Source organism: Phascolarctos cinereus, unplaced genomic scaffold, assembly GCF_003287225.1.
Source record: "Phascolarctos cinereus isolate Bilbo 61053 unplaced genomic scaffold, phaCin_HiC Scaffold_7;HRSCAF=346, whole genome shotgun sequence".
NCBI lineage: Eukaryota > Metazoa > Chordata > Mammalia > Diprotodontia > Phascolarctidae > Phascolarctos > Phascolarctos cinereus.
The window spans coordinates 79,023,456-79,046,425 of NW_027556180.1; the positions used below are offsets into that span (position 1 = coordinate 79,023,456).

General features: G+C 38.2%; 1 protein-coding gene and 1 long non-coding RNA gene across 3 annotated transcripts in view; one reads left to right on the forward strand and one right to left on the reverse strand.

The window, feature by feature from the left end:
* Positions 1-22,970, forward strand: part of PLEKHM3 (pleckstrin homology domain containing M3) — a 195,115-nt gene that overhangs the window by 46,164 nt on the left and 125,981 nt on the right. Inside the window, 1 exon segment of the mRNA XM_021008670.2 lies at positions 19,168-19,313. Within this exon segment, the coding sequence (XP_020864329.1) occupies positions 19,168-19,313 (146 nt within the window).
* Positions 1,947-13,921, reverse strand: LOC110223278 (uncharacterized). Of its 2 annotated transcripts, none has more exons than XR_002328649.2 (3): positions 13,668-13,921; positions 10,290-10,507; positions 1,947-2,121 (listed from the first exon to the last, which is right to left on the reverse strand). It is a non-coding gene; the product is annotated as an uncharacterized LOC110223278 (long non-coding RNA). The 2 variants fall into 2 exon arrangements; XR_013483369.1 differs by lacking the exon at positions 1,947-2,121 and adding an exon at positions 9,191-9,290.

Here is a 22,970-nt window from a genome sequence, read left to right on the forward strand (position 1 = left end):
TGTCCTCCCCACAGTTTCTAAAGAGATTCCTAAAGCTCAGATCTTAACCATGACACTGTCCTGTTCGGTAAGTTCAATAACTCCCTGTTAATCTTTAAGATCAAATGAAAACTTTTTGACAGGAGGGTGGGGAGGGCAGATTTAAAGACTTTCATAATGGATCTAACTTCCTTTACAGGCTTATTATACATTATTCCCCTTCAAGCATTCTTCTTTCCAGCCCAACTGGCTTTCTTGTGGTTCTTAACACAACATTCAAAGAACCATAGAATTTTAGAATTGGAAGGGTTTTCAGTAGATGTCTGATCCAACTCATATCTGAAAAGGATCTCAAATACAGCTTGTCTGATGAGTAGTCATCCAGCTTCTGCTCAAACACTTTGCAGATGAGGAGAACCTACACCTGTTCAGGCAGCCCCTTCCGATTCTGGCCAGCTATCAAAAGAGGCACTGTGAGAAAGTGAACAGAATGCTGGACTGGTTGATCTCATGATCCTGTAATCTGGATTTGCCCTCCAGCTCTGCTTGTGACATTGGGCACATCACTGGACCCCTTCAGACCTCAATTGTTCATCCATAAAATTAAAGGTTTGGGCCAGATGACTTCTAAGTTTCCTTTCAGCTCTGAATAATCCTATGGTCTGTCTCTGTGCTGGTCCTCATGCTTTTGGCAAAGAAAGTTAGAGAGTTCCAGGAGTTCCAGCAGAGACCTGAGTAATGGAAGTGTCATGTTCCTTTTCACTATATCAGACCTCTCTTCGTTTTGTAATTTGTTGCTGAGTTCCTCTTCTATTTCTTCCTTCTGATCATTAGTCTTTAGGATATACTCAAGACTTCTGTTTCTGCCTCAATTGGTCCCTGATGCTCTCCACTGTGCTTCCCTTATTTATATTCCTGGATTTCCTCACAGGAGCACACCATCTTAATAGTCAATGCTATTCTGCCTTCCCTTTAAATCTATTCTCAACCATATTCCAGTCAGGCATCCAATCCTGTATTAGGAGCTTGTATTAGGAGCTCTAGTTTACCTTGTTTATTATCACTAAATTGGGCATTTTTGTATAGACATTGGGAGCCATGGGTTTCACTGCTGCCTTTTTCCCCCCTGATAGTGTCTCCTGTACATGACTGGTTCTTTCTACTGGTATTTTTTTTCCTCTGTGGTACCTGTTATTTTTTCTGGCATCTGATTTGACAACTATTTCTAGACAGTTTTCTAGTTTCCCTTTCTTTTTCAGTTTAATTCTTTCTTGTCCAAAAATTGAAGGGTGCTAGTGACATGTGTGTATTTACTGACTTTTGTTACATACATTTCATCCCTGGCCAAGAGCTTTTCATGATCCAAGAATACAAATTCTATACTCAGGCACTATCTCTACCAGCTGCTTACTTCCCAGATGTTTTTCTTTCTCTTGTGAAGCCCTTCTCTTCAGTCAGTAGCAGTGTTAAAAAAAAAATACCTGCCATGCTCCCTAGTCTTTGATTTCTTGCCTAGAAAATCTCTAGCAATGTTTTCTAGGCTCATTCTGGCAATATTACTTGTCCCCATGTAAATCAACAAGAATGAGTATGCATGTCAGTTTTGATGAGTCTTAGGATGTTCTCCATCAGATTTCAGATAATGTGCATTCTTAGGGCAGAATCCAGTCTTTTGTGTTGTTCATGTCAGGCTGACAAATAACTGCCTTGATACTTCACAGCACGAAGTCACCTACCAACTACTCTTATGTGATTCACTTGACCATTACTAGATTACCTTTTCCTTGGTGACATCTATCAATCCACATCAACCTTCCTTGGAACACAAGAAACTGGTTTTTTGACCAAAAGTTTACTTTTATTTTTTGTGGGAAGAGCAGCATGCCAGTGATAAAGCTGCACAGTAATTATTCTTCCCTTTCTTTTCTTTAGTACATTCTTCCACCTCACAATTTCCTGACCCTTGTTGGGATGTCCCTCTACTTCTTCATGTTCTTTTTTGTTTGTTCTTGCTTTGAAGTGCTTCTTGCTTGCTTTCAAAGAACTTCTTCATCTAGAAAGCAGAAATGTCTCTTTAGATCTTTTAGCTTTTCTTCTACTAGGGAGATCAGCCTCTGCTTTGTCCATGCATAGCTGTTGTCACTGGCAGAAAGACAAACATAATTCACTTGATCTCTGCAAAATTCCACTTGAAGTCAACACATGTTGACTATAGAGCAAGACCTATTGAAAGCAAAACTGTCTCTGTCTTCCATCTTGTTGATACCTGTCATAACGAACTTTTATATTAAATTGCTGAGATAGAGAGGGTGTTTGCCATGCCTTTTTTGCTGATCTTAGAGTTCAGCTACCCCTAGTATTTGCAATTAAAGTTGTAGATTACCTAAGATGCAGTAGAAAGATGCATGTTGTATATTAACTGTGTATTGCCAACAATGAATTTCACGAAAGAAATGACCTAAAAGATGTCATCAAGTCTTTTATGACTAGTAAAAAGTGAGTAAATCTTGTAATAAGAGCAACAAATAATAGATGAGCAGCCCTCGTGGTACAATGGGTATAAAACTTTGAAACTATAAAGTATTTTAAAAAAACATAAAGACCCTTATTGTGTTGGCCATATATTCTTTTTTTTAAAAAAAACACCATATTTTTATATTATATTAGTCATGTTGTGAAAGAAGAAACAGAACAAAAGAAAAAAACTATTAAAAATAAAGAAAGTGAAAATAGTATGCTTTGATCTGTATTTAGACTCCATCAGTTCTTTCTCTGTATGTGAATAACCTTTTCCATTATGAGTCTTTTGGAATTGTCCTGGATCATTGTATTGCTGAGCCAAGAGCTAAGTCAATCATATTTGATCATCATGTTCTCCTGGTTCTGCTCACTTCACTTTGTGTCAGTTTATGTAAGTCTTTCCAGGTTTTTCTGAAATCCACCAGTTCATCTTTTCTTATAGCACAATAGTATTCTATTACATTCATATACTACATCTTGTTCAGCCATTCCCCAGGTGATGGGTATCACTTCAGTTTCCAATTCTTTTTTTGCTATATATTCTTTAGAATACTTATGGAAGAATATGAACAGAAATTGCATAAGGTGAGAAGGTATAGATCATGATCTACACTAGCAGAAGGAATATCCAAGGTGGTATTTAACTACCAGGTATGTTGCTGGTCACTTGCCTAATCCTGTTCAATAATAAGGACAAGGCACTGGCAATACCATATACTCACTCTGGTGTCATGTATGCCATCTAAACAACAAAGGGCACTCAGGAAAAATATTACATTCTCTGTAAGTATCAATCAATCAAAATTTATCTAGCACTTACTCTGTATCAGGTATTGATTATACCAGGTGTTGGAGCTAAAATACAAAAGCAAGACAATTCTCAGAGAGTGTGATACTGACTTGCTGCTCTACAGATGTCTTTTATGTGAATTTATCTAATGAGTCTTCTGGCTTAGCCCCCACCCGTTAGGAGAACTCCACTATTTCTTTTGTCCAGTGTTTCCAGTTAATCATGCTAGCATAGCATAATAGATTCAGTCATACATGCTAGCTACCTATACTGGCCTGCTTGTTATTTTTGTATATTATACACTATCTCCTGTCCTCCTACCTTTGTACGGGCTGTCCTCCATGCCTGAAGAGCTCTCTTCCCTCACTTCTACTGTATAGAATACTTGGCTTCTTTTAAGACTCAGCGTATAAATTACCTTTTTTGGAGGCCTTTCCTAGTTTCCCTGGTTGCTAGAGCCTTCCTCTTTAAGATTACCTTCCGCATATTCTCTGTGTATTTTGTGTTTATTTCTGTGTTGCTTCCCCCATTAGAATAAAAATCTCTTGAGGGCAAAGACTGTTTTTGCCTTTTTTTGTGTCCCTGCTGCTTAGCAGAGTGCCTGGCACATAGTAAGCCCCTAATAAATACTTGTTGATTGATTGATTGATTTTACAGTTCTTTACTCATACCATAGAAGCAAAAGTAATAAAAATAACTACATTAAAACAAGGAATTTCAGAAATATAGTTCAGGTTCTTAGGTTCATATTTCTCCATCAGCCCTTCAGGTCCAGACCTAGCAGGAATTCTTAATACTGTTCCACTAATGAGGTCAGTAGAGGGAATTTACTATCTGGGACACTGATCCATCACTTTTCCTCACTTATTACTCTAATTGGTTGGGACCATCAGTCTTGTCCTACATTTTCCTCTGAGAATGACTCACTCATCAGTGGACTTGTTTATCACTGCTAAATGGTGAAATGAACTGGAATGGATTCAGTAGCAGACCTATACATGGAGAGAGATTTTTAGGCTCAAGAGCAGACCCAGGCATGGAGAATCATTCCTCCCTCAACTGCTGCTCCTCTTTTATCCTTTAATCTTCTGCTTTTTCAGGTTTTGTGCTGATTCCTAGTTCACTTTCCAAATCTTGGTTAATTCCTTGCTCTTCTTCCTCACTTTGTTTGTTTGTTTGTTTTTGTTGTAAGCTTTGTGGCCGTGCTTTAGACGTTCTGTGGGAGTGGACCAGAGACCTGGGTCCATGATTCAGTTTTTTCTGATATTTGAAATATTTGAAATGAATCCTGATATTTGAATGTTAAAAAATATAAAAAGAGGAAAAAGAAAAATCCTAGGTTATTGTTGTTAAAAAGTAACCAATTTGTGTGCCTCTGAGTTTTTCTTATTAAACTTTCCTTAGCTGTCTTATCTAATAAAATAGTTTGTATGCAAAATAAGAAAAGTTTTCACTAAACTTTATTCTTGGAGGTAAAAAGTTATGCCTTACATAACATTAAATTTACGTCCAAGGGGTAGTCTTCAATAGGTTGGGAATTTTAAAAAGAAAAATGGTTTTACTTTTAAATTATGGTATATTGTTGTAGATTCAACCTATATCTCAGAGGAGCAAATAGAATTTTTAGAACAGTGCTCATATTGACTTGCTTGCCTTAAAAAAAAACAACAAAGATTTATTGTCTTTCAAGATAAGTATTGACTAAATATTGACTTAGAGTTGTCAATTCATTGTTTGCCTAGGAGACCAGAAACTCCTGAAATTTAGCTTTAGTTGATGTCTATTTATCATTTATTAATTTATTATAATCTTAAAGCACTAATCCATAAGATTAAGCTAGTGTAAACATAAGTGAGTTTATCATGAGGCAAAGAAAACATTCTTCTGTTCATATTTTAAGTAATACTTGTGTCAGAAGTCATTTTGCCCAATTTTTATTTATTCTAAATATAGAACATGTATTTATTGGTGTGATATAGACCACTGGAAAACTTATTATTTAAAATAATATGTAGACATTTAGTACTATAGTGAATAACCTAAGTATTCAAACTGTTTCTTAAACTTCAAAGCCTACCAATGGGAAGATCATGTTTTTCAAGGCTTTTTATCTTCTTTAAGTCAATACTTTGTCCCTACTATTAATTTGGCTTAAACTACTTTGATGTAATGCTATTCCCACAGCCTTTCTTCCTTTTTGCTCCTCTCCATTTCTTGTTTGTCAACCTGTTTCCTAGTTTGGGGGCTTTATATAAAATTAATTATTTATTTTAATTTAGCTATTTTGTTCCCTCTTTATTCCTTTTTTTCTTCCTCTCAGTTAAGTAATTAGTTCAAAATCACTCTTTCCCTCTTTTGTTAATTTCTACCTGTGCCTTTTTCTTTTTCCTTTTTTTATGAATTTATTTATTTTTTACTTTTCAACATTCACTTCCATAAGATTTCAAGTTCCAAATTTTCTCCCCATCTGTCTCTTCCCCCCACTCCAAGAAGGTGTGTAATTTGATATAGGTGCACTTATATATTCCTATTAAACCTATTTTCACATTAGTCATGTTGTAAAGAAGAATTAGAAACAATGGGAGAAGCCACGAGAAAGAAGAAACAAAAGAAAAGAGAGAGAGTAAATAATATGCTTTGATCTGCATTCAGACTCCCCAGTTATTTTTCTGGATGTGGAGAGCATTTTTCAACATGAGTCTTTTGGAGTTGTCTCATATCCTTGCATTGCTAAGAAGAGCCAAGTCTATGAAAGTCAGTCATTGCACCATGTGGCTCTTACTGTGTACAGTGTTCTCCCGGTTCTACTCACTTCATCAGTTCATATGCGTCTTTCCAAGTTTTTCTGAGGTCTGTCTGCTCATCATTTCTTATACCACAATACTATTCTATTACATTCATAAACCACAACTCGTTCCGCCTTTCCCCAACTGATAGGTATCCCCTCAATTTCAGTTCTTTGCCACCACAAAAAGAGCTGTTTGCCTGTGCCTTTTTCTAAGAAAAACTTCTTTGCTTTGTCTTCTGTATTAATTTTCATTCCTTTCTATTCTCTGATTCATGGTTTGTGTCCTACTTGTTCCTTTTTTAATCACCTTGTGTTTCTCGTGGACTTAAGGCCTTGGAAGCATTGAGTTTGAGTTCCCTATTCTCACCAATTTCTGTGTAGATCTTTTGTAGATCTTTCCCCCCCCATCTCCTCTTTTCTGTTGTGCTTTACTCTTAGAAGTATAAATTTGTGAGGGGAGTAATCAGTAAGTATTTAAGGGCTAGATACTGGAGTTGAAAGTGTAATTCCTGTTCTTAAGGAACTAAATTAATATTTAAATAATTAAATTAGGCTTTGTGTATTTAAAAAAAATTGACTTCCTGATTCTCTCCCTTCTAGCCCCTCCCCCACCTATTGAGAAGGCAAGGAATATAATATCAATTATACATATGAAGCCAGGCAAAACATATTTCCATATTAGCCATGTTGCCCCCCCCCAAAAAAAGGAAGAAAAATAAAGTAAGTGAAAAAAAGTACGTTTCAGTCATCAGGCAGAGTTCATTAGTTCTCTCTCTAAATGTAGATAGCATTTTTCTTCATGAGTTCTTTTGAATTGTCTTGTTTCATTGTATTGATTAGAGTAGCCAAGTCTTTCATGGAGTTGATCATCATTACATTACTGTTATTGTATACAGTGTTCTCCTGGTTCTGCCCACTTCACTTTTCATCAGTTCATATAAATCTTCCCAAGTTTTTCTGAAACCATCCCCACCATCATTTCTTATAGCGTAATAGTATTCCACCACAATCATATTACTACAGCTTGTTCAGCCATTCCCCAATTGATGGGCATCTCTTTAATTTCCAGTTCTTTGTCACCACAAAAAGAGCTGCTATAAATATTTTTGTACATAAGTCCTTTTTCCTTTTTTTTTAATCTTTTTGAGGAAACACACCTAGTAGTGGTGTTCCTGGGTCAAAAAGTATACACAAGGGACCGCCAGGTGGTGCAGTGGATAGAGCACTGGCCCTGGAGTCAGGAGGACCTGAGTTCAAATCAGGTCTCAGACACATAACACTTACTAGCTATGTGACTCTGGGCAAGTCACTTAACCCCAATTGCCTAACCCCCCCAAAAAAAAAGTATACACAGATTTATAGCTCTTTGAGCATAGTTTAAAATTGTTCTCTTTTTTTTTTTAGGCAGTTGGGGTTAAGTGACTTGCCCAAGGTCACACAGCTAGTATCAAGTGTTTGATCTGAGGCCAGATTTGAATTCAGGTCCTCCTGACTTCAGGGCAGGTACTCTATCCATTGCGCCACCTGGCTCGCCCGCCAAATTGTTCTCCAGAATGGTTGGAACAAGGAACTAATATTCTAGTGGGGGAAACAAGGAGATGTGTAAGTATAAACAGAACAGATATGCAGAGGATAAATACAAATAAATAAAAAATAGTTAAATAAATGGTAGTTTGAAAGGGAGGGCATTAGCACTTGAGAGTTCCATGAAAGGCTTAGTGCAGAAGGTGGTGCTTGAGCTGCATCTTGAAGACATAGAAGGATTCTATGAGAAGGGTCAGGAGGGAGTCATTTTAGACTTGGGAAGTCAGCCGGCACAAATGCATAGAAATAGAAGATGGAGTGTCATATGTGAGGAAGAGAGAGAAAACTGGTTTAGTTTGGCTGGATTGCAGAGTGTAGGAAGAGGAGTGACGTACAATGAGTCTAGAAAGATAGTTTGGGGCCAGGTTGTAAAGGGCTTGAAAACCAAACAGAGAAGCTTTTCTTTTATTCTGGAGGCGATTTGGAAGCCACTGGAGTTCACTGAGTAGAAGTCATAACATGGATAGAAGCAGTGTCCTATGGTATAAAAATTGCTATATGCCTCCAAGCAAGCAATTCAGTTCTCCTCCTCCTTTTCCTAGAATTGTTCTCCTTTCCATTGGCCCTGCCATCTCGTCTCTGAGTCAGTCCTCCACTCCCACTTCTGTGTGCCAAATGCCCCTAGGAGCTCACATATCTCTTCTCTTGGATCAGGATGTTTTCCATTGAGGCCCAAAACTCTCCTGGCATTGGTCTCATAGTCTACCAGGTCCCCCCAAATTAAATCTGTAATGAGGTCCCTGTGTCCTATCACAGCCATACACTTCTTGTCCACTGGAAATGCTCTTCAATGGGAATCCCTCCCCTACATTAGGTTGAGACCCCTTTCATTCCTTCAGGCTCATTCTTTCCCCTCTGTCACCTCTTCTCCTCCAGTCCCTGGTCTTGCCATGAGATACAAAAAGTACCACTGTCTCTTCACTGTTCACCTGGTCTTAATAAGGGTACATCACCTCTTCTCTAATGCCCATCTCCACTCTACCTGTTTATGAACCCGTTGACCCATTTTGTAATTTTATCCTACACAATACCTTTATTCACTTGTAAGGTAGAGTTATAGTGTTTAGTTTGGGGGTGGAGAACCTGTGGCCCTCTAGGTCATTAAGTGTGGCCCTTTGACTGAATCCAAAAGGGTCTTTGTTGTTCTGTGAAGTTTGGATTCAGTCAAAAGGCTGCGCTTAAGGACCTAGAGGGCCACATGTGGCCTGGAGGCCACAGGTTCCCCACCCCTGGTTTATGGCTTTCTGGTACTTTTGTTCTGCTCTTCCACCTTCACTTCTCCTGTTTCTTAAAATTTTTCTTTTAACTTTATCTCCATGTCAGTCATCTAATATTTATTAAGCAGTTACTATGTGCCAACCACTGTGTTAAGTGCTAGGAATACAAAGAAGGGCAAAAAGCAACCCCTGCTGTTAAGGAGCTCACAGTCTAATGTGTGAGACAGCATGTTAGCACCCATGTACGTAAAGATAAGATTTATATAGGATAAACTGAAAAGCTTCTTGTAGAAGGTGGGATTTTACCTGAGACTTCAAGGAATCCAGGAAAGCCAGGAGGCAGGGATGAGGAAAAGAGACTTCCGGACATGGAGGACAGGCAGTGAAAAATCAGAATCAGGAGATGGAGTTTCTGGTGCAAGGAACAGTAAAGAAGTCAGTGTCACTAGATTGCAGAGTGTGTGAGAGATGGGCAGAGTAGGAGGAAAGAAGGCTAGAAAGTAGGGCTTAAAAGCCAAACAGAGGATTTTATAGTTGTTCCTGGAGGTGAAAGGGAGCCACTGAAGTTTATTGAATAGGGGTTTGACACAGATCAGTACTTTCACAGCTGAGTAGAAGATGGACTAGAATGGGGAGAGACTTGTGACAAGGAGACCAAACAGTAGGCTATTGTGATAGAGCAGGCATCAAGTAATGAGGGCGTGCACCAGAGGGCTGACAGTGTCCAAGGAAAGAAAGGGGAACTACCGAGGGAAAGGAGGTAGGACTTGGTGACAGATTAGATATAGTAGATGAGACATGATGAATATTCAAGAATAACACCTAAGTTGTGAGCCTGAATGACTAGCAGAGTACCCTCAGCAGTAATAGGGAAGTATTAAAGAGGGTACAGATAATGGGCAAAAGATAATGAGTTCAGATTTGGACATGTTGAGTTAAATATGTCCATGGGGCACCCAGGGGCAGCTAGGTGGTACAGTGGATAGAGCACATCTTCCTAAAGTGGGTAGACTTATCTTCCTAAATTCAAATCTGTCGTCAGACACTTACTAGCTGTGTGACCCTGAGCAAGTCACTTAACTCTGTCTCAGTTCCTCATCTGTCAAATGAGCTGGAGAAAGAAATGGCAAACCACTGCAGTATCTTTGCCAGGAAAACCCCAAATGGGCTCACAAAGAGTCAAACACAACTGAACGACAACAAAATGGAGCACCCAGTTCAATATATCTAGTAGGCAAATGGAAATGCAAGACTGGAAGTACTTGGGTACTTTGTAATTACTGTATGATCTTTCTTTGTTTTCTTTTACCCTAAAGTATTATTTCTTTCTGTTTCTTAAAAAAAAATAACATCTAAACATGGAGTAATTTATTTCATTATTTATTTTTCCTTAGTAATTGTACTTACTTACATTTCTTAAGTTTCTCCTGTTTGGGTGTTTTTGCAAATTGATATTCTGTTTGAATATGCTTTTCCCCTCCAGGAATGCTTCAAATGCCTCCTCTTAAAAATATACATTTTTTTTTCTTTGATGATTAGGCTCAGGTTTTCAGTATCTGTCAATTTGGGTTGCAAATTGAACTTCTTTGATTTTTTTTGGACTATAATATTCCATTCCGTTTTTGGTTTCTAGAGAGGAAAGAATAATATTGTGTTATTACGATTTCCTTTTTCTCCACATTTGACGGTTTTCTCATTGGAGTTAATGATTCTAACCTCTGTGTATCTGGGAGTCTGAAACATAAGGTGTTTGCTGCTTCTTGTTGTTGTTTCTCCTGCAAGGAAATTTGTGATTCTTTTGGTGCTTTGTTTTCCATATTCAGAAGTACCAGACAATTTTTCTTTCGTTATTTCCTACATTATATGTTGAGATTTTTGATTTGTCATGTTCTTCTGAGAGATTCATGATCCATAAATTGTCTTTGTGCATTCTGTCTTTAAGGCCAATGCCTTTGGCATACATAAATGTGTTCTTTTAATATTGTTGCCTTTTTGCATTTGCCAGATTTTATTCAACTTCAGTATTTTTGTATTCCAGATTTACTTCTTTGGAGAAACTCTCTGCTGTGGATTCAGTTTTTTAAAATATGCTAATTGAGGTTTTCATTTTTATTTGTTATTATTTCTGCTTGGAGAGCTACAAATTCTGATATAGACTATTTCTCAATTTCTTCTCATTTCTTTTTTAAATGATTCTGGAATTTCTTGTTCTATGTTGTCTTGGGAGTCTACAGGATTCATCAAGCATTATTGGTTTTCACTTCCCCAGATCTCAGTTTGTCTGAGCAATACCCATTCAGTGATTAAAGGCTAGGTAAGAATTGAGGCAAAAGATGGCCTAGTTTGACTTCCCAAAAGAATCATTCTGGCATGGAAAACCCTCAGAGCTCCAGATTAAACTAGGATTTGAAAGCTAGTAGACTGACTTGAGGGCAGGGGGTATTATAGCATCATAAAGAATACTTTTCTTTTAAGTTCTATGTTAGATATTCATTAAAGAAACAGTTGTACTTAGCTAAGGTGGAAGTGGCCTCTGCCTCCATGTGGAAATATGTCTGTTCAGCAGGACCACACCCTCCAAAGTGTTTATTCTTGTGGTCTTGGGACATCCACCAAGTTTGAAGGGTTCATACTCCACATACATGGGTGGTCCTTTTTATGCACTTAGGTGACCAGAAAGCCATGTGTCATTATAGCCAAAGGTTACTAGAAAACTGCAACAAGGGAGGCACAAGGGCCAATTAGAGCCCCCCAAGGACAGCTTTGTAACTTTTTTTGGTAAAACTAGACTAATTCACATTGCGGGGCGGGGGGGGGTTGATTGGGAGGTGGGGAAAGCAAGGCAGCACACTGATAGATATAGATCCTGTCACAGTGATTATAAAATTATTCATAAAAATGAAATTCCTAGCAAACATCATTTTGATGATTCCTAGTACTTTGCATGAACTAAAGGAATTACAGTGGGAGGTCAAGAAATAATGTATTTGTTTCTGGTTGTGGCTGGAGCATAGAGTTTGTAAAGAGGAATGGTTTCAGATAAGGCCAAGAAGTTGGCATTTGAGTGTAAAGAGCCTTGAATGCCCAGTCAAGAAGTTTGAACTTTACCTGATAGACAATAGGGAACCAATGAATGATTCTGAATAGAAAAGTGACATGACCAGATTGATATGTATGGAAGATTAGTCTGGCAACAGCATGAAAAATGGGTTGGAGTGAGAAGATATGAAAGTTAAAAAGATCTGTGACAGGCTAGTAAATAATCCTGGAAGATGATGATGATAGCTTGTACTAGGGTAGTAGCAATAGGAGAAGAGAGGTTGGAATGGGCATGAGAGAGACTGTGAGGGTAGAATTGGAAGGACATTGTAAGTGATTAGATATAAGTGGTGAGGAAAGAGTCAAAGATAATATCAGAGCTTCCAACATGGAAGACCAGCTTGATGAAGTGGAAGAGGAAGCAGTCTAACAGAAACTGTGAAGTCAAAAAAAGAAATACATTTTCTTAAGAAGTTTAATAAGCCTATAGCCAAAGCTTCAGACACTGACTTTCTTACCTCCAGGTCCCTGCATGGGAAGAATATAGCAGATACCACATCGCTTATCAATGGGACATTGTCCAGGAATAGCATGACATCAGTCCTAATAATTGACTGTGTGTGAAGGGAATCTTCTGGCTCTATGTCATTCTCAACCATTTTGGGAATGAAGTAGAAAAATTGGAATTGAATATAAAGTAATCTCATAGGTTACTTACAGACACAGATACCCAACCCAGTCTTTCTTCTCTATAATAATAGGACCCTGAGGGCGGGGACCTTAGTCAAATAGTACTAACCATACACACTCATTGTATTACTGGCAAATTCCTTCTTCCTCCTCTTCCACTATGCGCGTAATTCATCACTAGCTGTCTAGGGAAAAGCCTCTTCCCCTGCTACCACTCACTGTTCTCACCCACATCTCCCTCAGTCCTGCTCCTCCCACGGGTCTATTCTGTTGCCCCTCCTTTCCATTGTGTCGTCTATAACTCCTATTCTGTCGTTTAACAAATGCAAGATCTTTTACCTCGTCCTTTTCCATTCCTTCCATTTTTTTTTTTTGGCACTCACAAAAAATCTGAATTCCTGGGAAGGAAAACATTCCAGGCTTAAGGGATGTGTTGGGGGGAGGAGGGAAGAAAGAGAGCCTAGGCAAAGTCATGGAGGTGGTAGATTGAATACTGTGTGTAAGGAACAGTAAGAAGTTACTTAGCTTCTCCAGGCCTCAGGTTCCTTATCTGTAACATGAGATAGTTGTACTAGATGATTTCTAAGGACCCTTCTAGCTCTAAATCTATAGTTGAACACTGTTCAAATCTAACCGTTCTTTCCTTCCATGGCCCTTGGAAGCCTTTCTCTCACATTATTGCAAGTGGCAAGTAGGCAGTAACTAGGCCTCAACATTTTAGTTCTCTTTTTCTCACAACAGTAGCCAGGTGGTGTACATTAGATTTAGAGTCAAGGAAACCTGAGTTCAAATTCAGTCTCAGACACTTACCAGCTGTGTGACTCTGGGCAAGTCACATAGTTTGCCTCAGTTTCCTCAACTGTAAAATGGGGTGATAATAACAGCACCTCTCTCTCAGGGTTGTGGTGAGGATGAAATGAGATTATATTTAGCACAGTGCCTGGTACAGAATTGGCACTATATTAATGCTAGCTATTATTAATCTCATTATAATTGTTTCTACTTCTGAATGATTGTACCACTTATACTCTCCCTCCTTCTTTATTTATGTCCCCTTTACCTGGTTTATTCATTTTTTATGCTGTCGCCTTCTGGGTGGTTTAGAATTGGAGAAAAGAAGGAGGAAGAGGCAACATTAGTATGGTATGCAGGTCACACTGTTCTTCCAGTAGTGGAGATGGCTTTGTGCCAGACATACTTGCTGACCACTTCTCCCTTAGGCCACGTTACAGTTGCAAGTCAGCCAAGCAGAGTGATGGGTTCTGTCTGGCTGTGGAATAGTGTAGCTGGCTGACGTACACAAAAACCCTTTCATTTTACATGCTTTAGCTGGCTGAGCTAACCGGCTACCCTTGTATTACATTGGAGGATTGTGATGTCAGGTGGAGAATGATCAGCCCAAACAAAGACCTAAGCAACAAATTCCTTCAGTTGCCTTTAGTGGTAGAACATTAGGAAGTGGAATGTATCGGCACTAACGTGAATTTTGGTTAAATGAATGTATTTGTTTTCAAGAGTATATGTGAGAGGCCTCTGAGCTCTTCAGAGTATGTTTGTTAGAGGCTTGAAGTGGGGTGGGAAGCTATTTTTTAAAAGGCCATCAATACGTTCTCTTCTGAGGGAGTTTTTTGTTCTTATGAATTGAATTCATTCTCTGAAAAGTTTTTAAATGAGGTTGTGAAGAATGTGTTAGCTTTGATCCAGTGTAAAAACTGTTTCCCACTATAATTTTTCGCTTCATTTTATAAACATTGTAGAAAGTCTTCTCTCTGATTGAAAGTGCATAAAAACATAATTTGTAGCTAAATTTTAATTCATCATTTACATCTACTATGCCGATGTATTTTTCTCTGCATAATGAAATGAAAGATTTCAGGTTTGATACCTCCCAAAAGGTTGTTACAGTAGCCATTATTAAGAATACACAGTATTCTTTATTCTAAGCTGAAAACCTTGCTACGGCCAGGGAAAATCCCAGATTTTTAAATCTTATACGGAATTGTTTTAGACGCTGTTACTTGGTTTGCTATTGTAACATAAAGAGGAAACCTTGCAGTTCATTTAAGAAGTGCTTATTTATTTTCAGCCGTGTCTTGTTTAAACAAATAAATCTACATTAAGGCCATAACTGATTTCAAATCCTCCTATCCTTTCTTTCTTCCCTACCCCACCCCCCACCAGTGGCAAGTGTGGGAAATAAACAAGATATACAGTTAGTCAGTAAGCATTTATTAAAGTCCTAATTCTGTGCTAAGAACCCAGGGTACAAAGAAAGGTAAGAACATTGTCCCTGCCCTTGAGGAGCTCACATTCCAGTGGGGGAGGCAACTTGTGAATAACTATGAATATGCAAGATATATAAAGATTAAATGGAAGGTAATCTCTGAGGGAAGGCACTAACAATGGGGGGACCCAATCAGGAAAAGCCTCTTCCGAAAGGTGGGATTTGAGCTTGAAGGGAGCCAGGGAAGTGAAGCAGCAGAAGTGAGAAGAGAGAGAACATTCCAGGCATGAAGGACAATCAGTACAAAGGCATGGAGTCAGGAGCTGGAATGTGGTGTGTGAGGAACTGCAAGGCATCTCATGTAGCCAGATTGTAGAATTCATGGATGAGAACAGAAAGGAAGGTTTCATTCTAGAAAGTTTGTGAAGAATTTGGATGCCAAGCAGAGGCCTATATTTGATCCTGAAAATAATAAGAAGCCACTACATCTGAGTGGGAAAACAAGGAAGATTGGGGGGTGGAGGAATGGTGATATGGTCAGATCTATACTTCAAGAAAATCACTTGGGAAGCAGAGTGGAGAATGGGTTGGAGTGGGGAGAAACTTGAAGCAGGGAGATTAATTAGAAGGCTATTGCAATAGTCTAGGCAAGAGGTGATAAGGACCTATATTAGAATCATGGCTATATGGGTACAGAGAAGGGATCCTATGAAAGAGATGCTATGAAGATAGAAACTGATTGAATATGTGAAATGAGAACATATGAGGAGTAGAGGTTGATACTAAGGTTCCATTACAAGCCTGGGTGATGAAGGATGGTGGTAGAGAGAAAGGTCTAAGGAAAAGATAATGATTTCTATTTTGAATACGGTGAGTTTGAAGTGCCTATAGGCCATTCAATTTGAGATGTCCAAAAGGCGATTGATGATGCAGGACTGTAGCTCAGGAGAAAAAAGATAGGGCTGGATATGTAGCTCTGGGATCATTTGCATAGAGATGATAATTGAATGCAATAATGAGATATTAGAAAATGAGAGATACCAGACAGTGCTAAAGCTATCTGGATTTATGTATAGGGTCCTTAACTGATTCTGAGCTAGCAATACTATTCCCAAGATAGGCTATGAACAACATCAAAAATGTTTTCTCTGAAATTATGCATGGTAGATATAACTAGCTGTAAATATGACTCAAATACCTCCTGCAAACAGGGAAATCCATGGAAAGGGCTCTTTTGTGGAAATCTACTTCTTTTGTAGTTAACAGAAGATAGGGGAAACTTTGATGATGTTTTTTTCTTGGAGGCCCAGCATTTAATTTTAGGTCATTGATTGTGAGGAATTATGAGCAATCCAATGTAAACACACAAAGCCCTTGTTTATAGTCTTGAGGGGGTTTTAGAAAGGGTTGAGTACCCTATAACCCACGTTGAATACTATTATTGAGATCCTGGAGGTAATTTTCACTCTATAGTTGTAAAATTAGCATCATCTCAAGAGTGAAGGTAAAAGGTTTAGTGTCAAAAGCAGCCTTTCTTCTTTTTTTAAAAAAATTGATTTTGATGATAACTTGTTTTTACAATTGACTATATTTCTTCCTATATTTATATTTATATTTACAATTGACTGTATTTCTTATTCCTCCCCTACTCAAAGAACCATTCTTTATAACAAATAACTTTTAAACAAGAAATAGATTAAGGGGGAAAAATTCAGTAAAACAGATCAACACATTGAAAAAGTCTGATGTTCTTTGCAATATTCCGCAACCATGGCCCCCAACTTCTGCAGAAGAGTGAGAGGAAGTACTTTCTCATATCTCTTCTTTAGGACCGAGCGCGTTCTTTAGAATTATACAACATTTCAGTTTCAGTTGTTTTGTGGTGGTTGTTCTTTCCATTCACATTGTTGCAATCCTGTATACTGTTTCTCTGGTTCTGCTGATTTCATTTTGCATCAGTTAATGTGAGTCCTTCCATTTTTCTCTTTATTATTATAATTTATTCCATTAAATGTGGATCTCATGCTCATCATTTCTCACAACACAGTAGTATTATTTTCAAACTGCTCTTTCCCAAGTTACCAAGAATCCTTTGATTGCCAAAGCTAATGACCTTTTCTCAATTCTCATCACCCTCTTCCTCTTGAAACTCTTTTCTCTCTAGGTTTTTGTTGCACTCCTGTATCCAGGTTCTCCTGCTACTTGTCTTACTGCTCCTTCTATGTCTTCTTTGTTGAATCTTTATCCAGGTTATGCCTGCTGATTCTGGGTGTCCCACAGAACTCTGCCCTGGGCCCTCTTTTCTTTTTCTTCTGTACTATTTTACTTAGTGATCTCATCAGTTCTGATAGATTCAACTGTCATCTCTATGTTGACAATTCTCTAATCAACTTATCTAGCCCTAACCTCTTTCCTGACCTCCAGTCTCATATTTCTACCTGTCTATTGAACATCTCAAATTGGATGTACTATAGATATCTTAAACTAACATGTCCCAAATTGAACTCATTATTCCACCCACCTACCCACAAGCTCTCTCCTATTCCCTATTACTATCAAGGGTACCACCATCCAGTCACCTAGCCTGACAACCTTGGTGTCATCTTTGATTCCTTACTGTCATTTCCCAAAATCCAATCTATTGCCAAGGCCTACCAATTTTACCTTTTTAACATCTCTTATGTTTGCTTCCTTCTGTCTTCTGACGCTGCCACTACCCTCATGCAGGCTCTCATCATTTCACTTTTATACTATTACAATAGCTTCTATTTGGTCTCCTTGCTAATGATCTTCTTGAAGCATAGGTCTGACCATGTCTTTTTCTCTCTCCCTCCCCCCACACACACACACACACACACACACACACACACACACACACACACATACACTACCACCATTGCCACCCTCTACTTAGTAAACTCCAGTGGTTCCTTATCACCTTTAGAATCAAATATAAAATCCTGTGATTTTTAAAGCCCTTTGTAACCTGCCCTCCCCCTACCTTTGCAATATTCTCATACCTTACACCTTCCCACTCCCAAATACTCTGAGGTGCAGTCACACTGGCCTCCTTACTGTTCCTTCAACAGGACACTGTATCTTCCTATTCTGGGTATTTTCACTGTCTGTACACATGCCTGAAACACTGCTCTCCCTGCTCATCTCCTTCTCCTGGTTTCCCTGGCTTCCTTTAAGTCCTAGCTAAAATTTCACCTTCTACAGGAAGCCTTTCCTAAAACTGTACTGACATAATTTGATCTTTCTTGAGATTTCAGAGATAATTCAAAATGTTATAGTGCTTCCAGGTCATTATTATGAACTAATTTTTCTATATTGTATTATAGAATATATTATATATTGTATATTATTATAATATATTATATAACATATAATAATATATTATATAATAATATATACTATAATATAGTTATAGATTTGATTGTATTTAAATTATTTGAAAATTGATCATGAAACTCAAGTATGGTAAATTCTTAAACTAAACATTCAGGTTTAGCACCTAAAATTTATGAAATAATCTACTTTGTGCAAGACACTACACTGTATGGGAATGCCAGATGTCAGAAATAGCCTTGCCATTTAATTGAGGAAATGACATATAAAGATAATAACCTATTCCAAGTACCAAATGAGTACAGTCCTACACATAGGACCACACCAACACAAATGCCCTTTAAGGTTGTGTATAACCTCTTCTTTGGCAGTCAGAAACAACATGTTGATTTCAAAGATTATAGAATTTCAGAGTTGGAAGGGACCATAGTGGCCTCCTAGTCTAATTCAGACCATGCTAGGGTTTCTGAGGGGTGGAGATGAAGAGGGAATATATCCCAGGCATGGGGGAAAACCTGGGCAGAAATACCAGAGACAGGAGATGGAATGTTATGTGTGAATCAGAAGGAGTCCTATATGGGTAGACCATAGAGTGTGCAGAGATTTATGGGTAACAGATCTGGAAAATGATGCTGGAGCCATATGATGAAGGAATTTAAATGCCAAACAGAGAAGCTTATATTTGATAGAGGAAATAGGGGGAGCCATGGTAACTTCCTAAGACAGGGTTGTGACGTGGTCGTAACTATGTTTTAGAAATATCATTTTAGCAGATTTATGGAATATGGAGTGGATAAAGGCAAGACTGGAGGAAAAAATCAATAATAACTATCATTTAAATCAATTAGGATAACATGGTAGCAATCCAATCAAGAAGTGTTGAGAGCCTGAACTATCATGGTGGCTAGGTAAGTGAAGAAAGTGGGATGTATTCTAATGTAGCAATAAACATACAATATTTCCTTCTTTTTTCTTCCTCCAACAGGCTGTCAGCGATCCATAGGTCTGTCCAATGGAAAAGCCAAGGTGTGCAGTTATAGTGGATGGTATTACTGCAGTAGCTGTCATGTGGATGACCATTTTCTTATCCCAGCACGGATAGTTCACAACTGGGATATTTCAAAATATAAGGTAGTTGCTAAAAATCAAAAATTTCTTACAGCACATTGGATATTTGTACAATACAAAATAGATGATAATAATATAACATTAATTTAAGTAAGCTCAAATATTCATTTAAAATCCATAGCATCTTTTCTAATGCTTTCTAAAAACCTGTTTCCAGTTTAACTTTCTGTAGCTAGACTTCTGGCATGTTGTTGTTTTATGTACTTAATTTGCTCACATAAAATTATACCTATAGTTTATTTTAATTCATAAAGTATTGCAATTAATTCCAAGTATCAAAAGAGAATGCTGGTAGAGATATTTCTTTTTTTTTATTAGATATTAGTATCCCCAACATCATAGAACTTTTTAAAAAGTAAAAATGAAGTGATACTATATGTGTGAACATGCCAGTGATCTTTGAAAGAAAGCCCCTGTATAAATCCAAGGTATTTTTATACCTTAAAAGGGACTCTTTTTGAAATCTACCTGTTTGAATCATTTAGATTTTTATAAGCCTTGATCACAATTACCATCAGTGGGCATTTTGCAAGGATGAGTGAGTGGAGGAACAAGAAGATATACAGTATTTGGAAGTTGAGGAAAGAAATCTCTTATTTAAGTATCAGAATAAACACCTATAGCTGATAAGTGGCTTCAAAACAAAGTATTTTCTCTTGATCTTTTCCTCTTCCATTTAGCTAGCCTAAAAGAATTCCTCTGTAGGTCTGGCCATATAGTTCCATTTCTCAGTTTCACAGGTTTAAGCATTTCCTTACTTCCTTAGCAGCTTCTTCCATAGGGCTAGTCTGAGGAAAGAGATGGAAGTCCACATTGGGTTATGAAGCATGCTATCTAGGAATCAAGACAGTGCTCCCAGAAATTTCACACCATGTTTTTATATTTTGTGACAAAAGAGGTCCTGGTTAATGTGAACCAATTAATATTGGATCATTTTTAATATGGTAGCACTCTACTGTTTCTTAAAGGTCAGATTTCTGTAGAACAGCCATCCAGTATATAGGTTTGAGGGCAGTTGGATGGCTCAGTCAAGAGAATACTGGGCCTGGAGTCAGGAAGACCTGAGCTCAAAGCCAGCCTCAGAAACTTACTAGATATGTGACCCTGGGCAAGTCACTTAACCTTTGCTTGCCCTAATCCACTGGAAGAGGAAATGGTAAACCACTCTAGCATCCTTTCCAAGAAAACTTCATGAACAGTGTGGTCCATGGGGGTCACAGAGTCAGGCATGACTCAACAACAACAGTACAGGTTTAAACCTAGAAAGGCAAAACCGTAAAAGGAGTAGGGACACAGGAGGCATATAGAGCCACCTGGAGACCTTTTAACATTTTTTTTTCAACTGCACACTAAGGAACTGAACTGGAGGCTCTGGGGATAACAAGGTGAAAAACATAGACTCTGTCCTCAGGAGGCTTATAGCTTTGCTAGACAAATGTGTATAAAACAGCAGGAGAGAAAGATCTAAGATGTAGGGATAGAACCTCAAAGTAATGGCCAAAAGAGGAAGAAGACAAAGTTCTACATGCAGGAGCCAGAAGCTGTAAACACCCCTGCAGCCTCACAGGGCATCACTGTTTTATGACAGTTTTGTAGTTAACATACCTGATGACCTGCAGGCATCAAGCAAAGGTGAAATGATGTTCAACTTACTATGTTTGAGAAGGCAAAATATCCTGTCATGTATTTTAGAAAGATTTCCATTCCAAATGCTAAAATTTTAAAAGTTTTTATATTTAAGAGAGTTTCAGATATGTACAAAATTTACTTATGAGGAATAGTTCATACCGAATGATTCCAGATGAATCAGTCTTTCCAGTTCTATAATAATAACTCAGGTAAATATATGCAGGTAAAATGTCAGTAATCAATACTTGCAAAAGTCAAATAAGTTTTTAAACTAATAAGATTTTAAAATTCATATTTTTTTTGTTTTGTTTTTTTGTTTTTAGGCAATTGGGGTTAAGTGACTTGCCCGGGGTCACACAGCTAGTAAGTGTCAAGTGTTTGGTCTGAGGCCAGCTTTGAACTCAGGTCCTCCTGACTTCAGGGCCAGTGCTCTATCCACTGTGCCACCTAGCTGCCCCTAAAATTCATATATGGCATTACATTTTCCCCAGCGCTCAGAAAAACTTGTGAAGTGCAGAGCAGTATATTCAAAAGTATTCCATATGATTTAAGGACTAACAGAATTTTGAAATTCAGGAGGTATTTGGTTCCAGAAAGCTGTTTAGACTATGTCTAAACTACATAGCATCTTTCCCTCAATTCAACAAGCACTTATTAAGCGCCTATGTGCCATTATGCTAAATTAAACCAAAAGTTTTAAAAAATGTATCTTCCATATTCTCTTTACCCAATTATCAAGGAAAAAAACTTCTGTAGGGTGATACAGTGGGGGGGGTGTGTGTGTGTGTGTGTGTGTGTGTAGTTTTACTAAATCTGTAGCATAAATTTAAATGAGCCCCTCCAAGCCAAATTTTCTAAAAGGTTTTTTAAAAACCTGCTAATTTTTACTTTATTCTAATTGCATATTTTTCTCTATCAAGCATCCCCTTCACCACCAGTTTTGAAGAGAAAATACAGGTTAACTTTTCTCCCACTCCCTTCCTTTGGTTGTCAGCAGCAACAGCAATGAGTTACTCTAAAGACTTGAGTAGAGCAGTGGAAGTTAATGATCCATTTGCATAAAGATAAAGGTAAAGTACTAAAGTTGGGAACCTAGCTAAGATTTTGTACTAAATAATTATGCTTAGATTTTACCACATTATCAGCTAGAAAGATCATTTTTGCTCACATGTGACTCCTAGCTAGACTGGCTGCTTCCTGAATGAGTCCATTGATCATGGTATCTTATAACGAGACTACATGTTGATAATAATGTGGCTCCAAAATTGAGAAGACCCTCAATTTCAGAGGTAGATTGCATTTGGGATGTTTTACAGTACTTTTATTGAGGCTGCCCTCGACAAAAACTTATCTCATTATTGAGAGAAGACCAGCAAGGATTGAACCATGAGAAGAAACAGTATATCCCAACCCTCTCTCACAAGTACTCCAACAAAGATCAAGGAAGAACACCAGACCAAGTAGCAGCCCAGAAATCCAAGGAGAAACCACAGTGAGTCATTTTTCTAGCCCATGTCAGCATAAGGAGATAGCCAGAGGCTTGTGGAAACAGGCAGAGGCCTGTGAAAACTGGGAAAGGAGTCTGACCAGGGATGCCATACAGAGCCTTCTGGCAAGTGACTGGAGTGGGGCTGTGTACTAGGACAAGGATCAGGGTTATGGATCTGGAATGGATGGGTTCTGAGGTTGCATACTGCAAAGATCACAAACAGGAGCCAGCCAGCAGCTTTATCCTCAGGCCCCCAGCCCCCAGCTTGGTAAGATCTGGCATGGACTGAGGGAGCTGACAAGAGGAGGAGGAGGAAAAAAAGAAGAAACAAGAGCTGCATGGTTTTGACTCAGGATTGGGGTTGTGGATTCAGTCATTTAGACTGTCAACAAGCATTTATTAAGCACCAAATATTGTGCTGAGTTCTGGGGATACAAAAAAAGGCAAAAACTGAAACCAAAAAAACCAGTCCTAAGGGCTTCCAAAGCATAGATCAGAAAGGCACAGATCAGACTTTGCCTCAGATCAGATCATCTAGGGTG